This window comes from Otolemur garnettii, unplaced genomic scaffold (genome assembly GCF_000181295.1).
Source record: "Otolemur garnettii isolate 467f Iridium unplaced genomic scaffold, OtoGar3 scaffold00003, whole genome shotgun sequence".
Lineage (NCBI taxonomy): Eukaryota > Metazoa > Chordata > Mammalia > Primates > Galagidae > Otolemur > Otolemur garnettii.
Genome location: NW_003852398.1, coordinates 34461793 through 34470109, shown reverse-complemented (window position 1 = coordinate 34470109; position 8317 = coordinate 34461793). Strand labels below are relative to the sequence as shown.

At 50.3% G+C, this 8317-nt stretch overlaps 2 protein-coding genes across 13 annotated transcripts in view; one reads left to right on the top strand and one right to left on the bottom strand.

Moving 5' to 3' along the window:
- Positions 1-3236, top strand: part of LOC100943920 (protocadherin gamma-C4) — a 187732-nt gene extending 184496 nt beyond the window's left edge. For all 12 annotated transcript variants that reach the window (XM_012808323.2, XM_012808337.2, XM_012808320.2 and 9 more), the window contains exon 4: positions 1238-3236. In XM_012808323.2, coding sequence (XP_012663777.1) covers positions 1238-1464 — 227 coding nt within the window. In that variant the 3' untranslated portion in view covers positions 1465-3236. The remainder of the gene's footprint in view (positions 1-1237) is intronic.
- Positions 3237-5300: 2064 nt separating this feature from the next.
- The window catches only part of DIAPH1 (diaphanous related formin 1), a 120007-nt gene continuing 116990 nt past the window's right edge, over positions 5301-8317 (bottom strand). Inside the window, exon 28 of the mRNA XM_012806933.2 lies at positions 5301-7275. Within this exon, the coding sequence (XP_012662387.1) occupies positions 7118-7275 (158 nt within the window). The 3' untranslated portion in view covers positions 5301-7117. The remainder of the gene's footprint in view (positions 7276-8317) is intronic.

Below are 8317 nucleotides of genomic sequence, written 5' to 3'. Positions count from 1 at the left end.
ATTGTTGTTTGGCAGGCCCAGGCTGGATTCGAACCTGCCAGCTCCAGTGTATGTGGCTTGCGCCCCCACCACTGAGCTACAGGCACCAAGCCAAGACCTTATCTCTAAAAAAATTATTTTGGCTGGGCGCAGTGGCTCATGCCTGTAATCCTAGCACTCTGGGATGCTGAGGCAGGTAGACACCTGGAGCTCATGAGTTCGAGACCAGTCTGAGCAAAAGAGACACCATCTCTATTTTAAAAAAATAGAAAAATTGAGGCAAGAGGATCACTTGAGACAAAGAGTTGGAGGTTGCTGTGAGCTATGACACAACAGCACTCTACCCAGAGTGACAACTTGAGATTCTGTCTTAACAACAAAAAAATAAAAATAAGCTAAAAAATGAAATAAAAAATTATTATTTTTTAAATTAGCCAGGTATGATAACTTGAGCCTGTAGTTCCAACTACTTGGGAGGTTAAGATGGGAGAATCACTTGAGCCCAGGAATTCAAGACCGCAGTGAGCTGTGATCATGCCACTAGACTCCAGCCTAGGCGACAGAGCTAAATCCTGTCTCAGAATAAAAAAGTGATCATGAAACATCTAGCAAAGTGCTTGGCACAGAGTAGGCAGTCAAATGCACTTATGAAATGAATGCTTAAAAGAGCACTCCCCGCCTCTACCCCATACAACTAATTAACAGAACTACTGAATAACTATTCTGGGCCAGGTACTGGTTGAAGAAAGTCAAGAGCATGTACAACACATGGCTGCTGCCCTCCAGGAGTCCATGGTCCGGTGTGGAAGCCAAAGGCTCTATTGGTTAGGGTAAAGATTCAAGAGCTAGTGTCTCAGCACAGCAAAAAATACTAGGTAGCGTGTTTTGAGCACTTACCATGTACTGGGCACTATTCTAGGTATCATACATACATTTACCTATTTAGCCTTCATCAAAACCAGAAGAGGTGGATACTGTTATTATCCCTATTTTGCAGTCATAAAAGTGAGGCAGCACAGGGAGACTTATCCAGGATCACAGTAAGAGAAAGAACCAGGAATCAAACCTAGGCTTTCTTACTCCAGAGCCTCTTAACCTATACCCTCAATTCCGGATGGATAGAGACAAATTTGGTGATTACTGTATTCCTAGTGCTCAGCATGCTCAGGGCTCAGGGTGCTTTATAGTATTCATTAACTGCTTAGGGTATTAAGAACCCTAAGCTTAACCCCTATCTGATCTTCCCTTGTCTCCACAGAAGCTGCTGATGGAAGCTCCACCCTGGGAGGGGGTGCTGGCACCATGGGCTTGAGTGCTCGCTATGGACCCCAGTTCACCCTGCAGCATGTGCCAGACTACCGCCAGAATGTCTACATCCCTGGCAGCAATGCCACACTGACCAATGCCGCTGGCAAGAGGGATGGCAAGGCCCCAGCAGGTGGCAATGGCAACAAGAAGAAGTCAGGCAAGAAGGAGAAGAAGTAATGTGGAGGCCAGGCCTAGAGCCACAGGGCAGCCTCCCTCCCCAAGCAGCCCAGCTTATCCTTAAGTGTACCCAGGCCTCAGAATTCAGGGCTCACCCCCAGGATGCTGGTAGGGGCCAAGGCCATGCTCCCCTTGGGAAACAGAAACAAGTGCCCAGTCAACACCTCCCCTCTCTGCCCCCAGGGGGTTGAATATGCAAAGGGAGTTCTGCTGGGAACCCCCATCCAATCAATTGCTGTACCCATGGGGGTTATGGGGTTAGTGTAGACACCAAGAACCATTTGTCACACCCCCTTTAGTTACAGCTGAACTCCTCCATCTTCCAAATCAATCAGGCCCATCCATCCCTGCCCTGCCCCACTTCTTCAATAGTTCTCTCTTGAGTAAGATGGTTGGGTCGTAGAGGTACCAGGTGACCTAAAAAGGCTCATAATTCTGAGTTGGAAGGGCATCATGACCTCTTGGCCTCTCCTTTGATTCTCAGTCTTCCCCCAAAGCATGGTTTGGTCTAGTTCCTTCATCTCCTTCCAGACCTGAGACCAATGCTCAAGTTTTGGAGGACATGGTCACCATCCCCATGGTACTGATGCTTGCTGAATTTAGGGAAAGCATTTTACTACCAAGCCTCTTCCCAATGCCCTGGGGACTAGTCTTTTGTTTTGTTTTGTTTTGTTTTTCATAGTTTGATGTTCCCACTGCATGCTGTGACTACCTTATCCCTCCTCAAATAAGAGACTCCACTGCATGTTCCAAGACAGTATGGGGTAGTAAGATAAGGAAGGGAAGTGTGTGTGTATGTAGATTGTGGGGGAGAGAATGGTTTGACCCATTGGTTATTAGGGTCTTGCAGGAGGCTTGTATGTCCCCAGGGTACTGACCAGATCCCCAAATTCCAGCCATAAACCAACCACTAGGCTGGACCCTCACCCCCTACAAACAGAGCTTAGCCCAGGCAGCCAGTTTTGGGCTGAGCTACCAGGACCAATGGATTTAAACTGGCATTTCAGACCAAGGAAGCTCTGAGAAGGTTTAGAATCAGGTCCACTGGAGAGGTCAGAAGGGCTCCTGGAAATGCGGGGTACTTCAGAGGTGCTTCTGGTAGAAGGGTCATTGGAGCCCCAGCAGGAAGGGATAGCTAGCTGGGACCTTCTTAGTCCCCAGGAGGCAAGGGACCAAGCGGACAGAAAGTCTCAGCCCAGGATGGGGCGTCTCCAAGGGGTCCCTGCACTTCTCAAGCCTCAGTCCTTCACTTTGCCAGGTGCCATTTCTTCTCTGTGAAGGCCACTGCCCAGGCCCCCAGTCCGCACCCCCGTGGCCAGAGCCTGGTTAAAGTTCCCCAGTGCCTCCTTGTGCATAGAACTTCCGCTCCCCACCCTCTTTTACCCCCTGGGTCCGCTTCATCCAGCGGGGCTGCCAGAGATCCCCATCCCAGCCCTGACAGTAGAGTACAGTCCTCTCCCCCTTTCGGCTGGTGTAGAATAGCCAGTAGTGTAGTGCGGTGTGCTTTTTACGTGATGGCGAGTGGGCAGCGGGCGGCGGGCTCCACGCAGCCGTCTGTCCTTGAATCTGCCTGCGACGGCCCGTGCTGTGTTTCGTGCTGTGTCCACGCGCTGCGGCGACCCCCTCCCCCTTACTGACTCCTCTAAGCGCTTCTCTTCGCATAGTCACGTAGCTCCCACCCCACCCTCTTCCTGAGTCTCACGCAAGTTTTATACTCTAATATTTATATGGCTTTTTTTCTTCGACAAATAATAAAAAGGTTTCTTCTGAAAGGTTGCACGTTTCTGTGTGAGATGGAGGCTCCTGACGTGTGGATGAAATGAGTTGAGAGGTGTGTGCTGTAAGAAATGAATCGGGAGGCAATTGTTGTTTGCATCTTGGTGTGTGTCCTTGCGCATCTGGATCTGTTTCTGAATTATGTGTGACTGTCCAATATGGCTGTGTACGCTTGCAATACCGTTGTGCCTATGTAACCGTGTGCGATTGACTGTAATTGTGCTTGTGGATCTGTACACTGTTGTGTGTAATCGGCTTTGCAGGTCCGTTGTGGGGGTGGGGGTTTGTGAGTGCGGCGTATCAGCGCGCAACTGAGTATGCAATCTTAAGCTTGCCGCTGTCTCTAGGCAGAAGAGGAGACGCTGGCGCGGGCGCGGGCGCGGGCGCGAACGATGGGAGCCAGGCAACACGCTCTGGGGAGGAGGCAGAGATGTTTCCTCAGTTCCCGCCCCTTCTCGGCTAAATTCACCTCACTCCAGCGTCCCGGCAGGCTTCGTGGGAGGAGCAAGGACTCTCCTTTGCCTGCCCCCACCTCACCCCCACTGCCTAGAGGTTTTGGGAACAACGCAGGAGAGAGACGGAATGTGGGAGACGATTCTCCAAAGCCCTAGTCTGTAGGTTGGGCCTCAGTTTCCCCATCTGGATTTCGCCTTCCCGCTTACCTCTCCCCAGTGTAAAGAAGTAGGAGGGCTCAACGCTTTCTTAGGAGGGTCAAGGGGACTGAAAGGACGTCTAGGAAATGAGATCGCCCGCCGACCCTGCTCCCCTCCCTCCTTGGTGCTTTTCTGTTCACTCCGGCTAGTCCACCCACTTCGCCTACCTCCTTCCCTCGCTAAGCTCTGAGGGATCCCAAGGTTGCCGCCGCCAGAGAAGCTGCAGGAAACCCCCGGCCAAGTGGGGAGAGGGAGGGGCAGCGGGAGCGGTGGAGGAACAGAAACACTGAGCGGCTGGGGTTATCGCGCGGGTCAGCTAAGCTGTGCAGAGGCTGTCTTAGAGCTTCCTCAGCCGCGGCGTCTCTCCCGGCCAGGTCGCCCGTTCTGCTCCCTCCTTAAGTCTGTTGTCATGGAAACCAAACCTTTCAACTAAGCATCTGGGGGCGACTTTCTTGCTTGGGAGGAAGGGTGGTGCGCGCGGTTGCAGAGCTGGAAGTAGGGTTTTGTTTCTCAGAGGCAGGCTGCGGAGGGGCGGGGTGGCAGGCGCCTAGGTTCTATTCCAGGCATGGCAGCAGACTGGCAGAGCACGTGAGCAGCTGTGGTTGGTCCCCTAATTGGTATGTGTGTCTATAAAGCTTTAAGCCAGAACTGCATGGCCTCTGGGGTAGACAGGGAAAAGAGGCCGGCAGGCAGCCCACCCCCACACCTCCGGCCATACTGGGCAGCTGCTCAGGCTCCAGGGCTATTTAGAAGGCTTTTATTTATGGTTCCAGATCCTGCCCAGATGAATTTGTGGTCCTCCTCAGGCCCCTCCCTGTCTATCCTGGGTCTGCTGGTTTGCTGGTAAGGTTTCTTTGTGGAGATCACAACCACTCAGGTAAGTATGGCTAAGTGGCTAGTTATTTGGTGCATGACCTTGGGCTTCTGACCTCTGCTGGGCAGCCTGAGGTTCCCAACCCAGTGTAAGCCATCTAGTATGAAATGTGGTCTGTGGCCACCAAAAGAGCAGTGGGAACAGGAAAATGGGAGTCAGATGCTTCTCTCAGCAAGAGGCAGAGGAAACTGTGCAGTGACATTTGAGAGTATGGGGTGGTGGGAAATTAGTACTGAGTTCCAGAAAGGGCTCCAAGCCAAGAGGCAAGCAAAGCGGAAGAGCTGGGGAGCTCAACTGCGTGCCTGCTCCTTTACTGAGGGCACATAGCCCTGAGGTGAGCTCTGGTAGGACAGAAACCACCATATATTAATCATTTCTAACTCTGTGCCCAAGCATAGTGTCTGGCACCTTTAGCTTTTTCACAGTGATCTGTCAGGTCAACCAGGGGTTTGAGGTAGGAAAAAGAGCAGAGGAGCCTGAACTTCAGTGAAAAGAAAACAGCTTGGAAATTCACAAAGGAGAATGTAAGGCAGTACTGTTTCAATGCTTTATTAACAGTTGGAAACAAACCCAACAACTGGAGGTGATGATATCCCAGAAGTCCAAGAGATAAAGGAAAAAGAGTTGCATTTTTGTCCCCCCCTCTTTTTTATTAAATTCATCTTAGCAAAAGTAGATTAAAAAAGAGTCAAAGTTCCAGATGTCCAAGAGCAGGGAGAACAAGGTGACCCAGGGATGCAAGGGACTCCTTTTACTAGAGTTTTCCTAGAAACAGCTCAGAGGAGCCGCCCTTGCACCTTCATACAGAGGTTCTAGCAACCAAAACTTCCTCCCTGGCTGCAAGGCCTCCCTGTAGTTGCACTCAAGTTTCCTAAGCTTCCCTTGCTCAAACAAATTATACTTCTGGGCTAAACCCTAACAGTATCACACTCTTTCTCCCTATCTGGGGATGGAAACCTGACAGGGGGCACAAAGAGGACAAAAATATCACCCTAAGCCAAAGAATTTGTGCTTTCTGTGGCTGAGACCACCAAACAGTTCAGTTTGCCCACTGTTCAGAAGACAGTAGGGATACAGTGTGCAGGGGCACTTCCTGTGCCCACTTACCCAGAGTGTCCAAATAGCATTTGTACATTTGGCTTGATAAATTTATTAATTTTATAAAAACTCTGTGGTCTTAGACCTCCTGCTACTCTTAGGCCTGGCCCAGCTCAAAGAGAGAAAAGATTGATTTCTCCTGCCCAGAAATGATCCTGGGAAAGTCTGCCTTGGCCTCGAGGGTCCAGAGGCTTGAGGGCTAAGGTAAAGATACAGGGGCATCTTGGGGATTGAGGCCTGTCAGGAAAAACCCCAGGAACTCTGGAAATTACTATCAACACCTCTTACATTATGGAGGGGAAAGGGGGAAGGAAGAGTCTGCTTTAAAAAAAATTTTTTTTACATACAAAAATAGATCCATTTGCAAAACAATTTCTCAGCCAGGAGGCTCCACCTCCCATTTCCTTGGAGATGGGTGAGGTGTTGAGATGGTCACAATACAGCCCATAGTCCAGATGGGAGGCACCAAAGCTCTGGGGAAGGCATGAGGAGAGGCCTCGGCTTGGTAGCCTGGGGGTAGTACACAGGGTCCAGAGAGGCAAAGACATAAAGCATGGCAGCAGGCTGGGCACAGGCCCCACATTGCTAGTGTCCGTCTGCCTGCCGACAAGCTCTGGGCCACAGCCAAACAGGTAAAGCGGTCCAGATCTTTTTGTACTGGGAGGCCTTTCCCAAGAAGGTGGGGTAAGAGTGGGATTTGCTTCCCACTTCCCTAGGAGCAGCTCCTGATGCCATACCACTAATAATAAATAATAGCCAGAAGAGGTAAGGGAAGAGCAGAGGTGATAGCAATGAAAGGAGAAATCTAGTCCAAAGGTTCATAAGCCCCATGCTATTCTCAGGGCCAGAGAAACCACAAACGAAAAGCACAAATCCAGCAAGATTGACCTAAGGGAAAGCCCACTGCCCTCTAGAAAGTCAGGGGCTAAGAAAGCAGGCTGGGCCTTGTCTGAGATGAGGCCCTCTGCGTAACAGAGAGAAGACAGGGTTAAGGCAGCAAACATAGACCCTGCTTTGGTAATACAACAGCCAGGGTTGGCTGGGTTGGGCTCAGGCCTCCCCCACACTGCCCTTTTCTTCTGGCTGAAGCTGTATGTGATGTTCAGAGAGCAGCAGGCCAGAGAGAAAGACAGGGTCAGGGTAGTGGGAGTGGCCACCCCAGAGGAATATCCCCTTGAGCCTTTAGGCACATGCTGTAGGGCCGGACAGTCTAGGGCTCCATTCAGGAGCTGCCATGGCCATAGGACCCAGCTTAGCTTGCACGGCCTACTAACTCCTTGTCTTCCTCAAGGATTGTGGGGACTGCCTCACTAGTCTTGGGCACCTTGACAGGAACAGCAGACATGGCATCATCCTTGGTCAGCTCCGTAGCTAGCACAGCCGTAACTGCACAGCCGGCCTTCCTGTTTGCTGCAAAACAAGACATGAGAGATCTTATCCATGGAAGGCCTAGTTTCTATTTCAAACTCTATAGCAGACATTCAGCTATAAGCCATGCAGATGTAGCCTCCCTGTCTAGTTTGCTGAGACCCTTACTTTGAAGAAGGAGTGGCAGAGAGCAAAATGTGGGATATACCTTTGGGTAGCAAAGAATATAAGAGAGTGGGTGGTGCCTGTGGCTCAGTGAGTAGGGTGCCAGCCCCATATACTAAGGGTGGTGGATTCGAACCCAGCCCTGGCCAAACTGCAACCAAAAAATAGCCAGGCACTATGGAGGGCACCTGTAGTCTCAGCTACTCAGGAGGTTAAGGCAAGAGAATCACCTAAGACCAAGAGCTAGAGCTTGCTATGAGCTGTGACGCCACAGCACTCTACCAAGGATGACAAAGTGAGACTGTCTCTTTAAAAAAAAAAAAAAAAAAGAACAAGAGAATGTGGTACAACAAGAGAGTAAAACTTGCCTGTGCTTTGCTATGTGAAAACAGTACAAAAGTTTGAATACAGCTAGACATACAGAATTGGGCTTAAGTGTTAGGTATGTGACTTAAAGAGAGATGAAGTACTCAAAGTTTATTTTGTTTCTTTGAGACACTCACTTTGTCCTCCCACCCCCACTCCCCACAGAGTCCTGTGGCTTCAGCAGACTCCTGGGCTCAAGTGATTCTCTTGCCTCAACCTCCTGAGCAGCTCAGACTACAGGCACCTGCCACAATGCCCGGCTGTTTTTTGGAGACAAAGTCTCACTCTAGCCCAGGCTGGTCTCAACCTTGTAAGCTTAGGTGATCTGCCCGCCTCAGCGTGAGACATGTGCCTGGCTCAAAGTTTATTTCTTATAAAAAGGTTGTTGGAATTAAATAGGCTAAAGCTCAGTAAGTAGTATTATTTTTGTCTTCTTGATAGTTTTCAAGAAGCTCCTAGGCCAAAACACTTTTCAGTCAGCCTGAGAGGATTGTAGAAGGTGGTCTTCAGCAGGCTACTGGGGGACTCCTGAAAAAAGGAACAGCAGCCACTC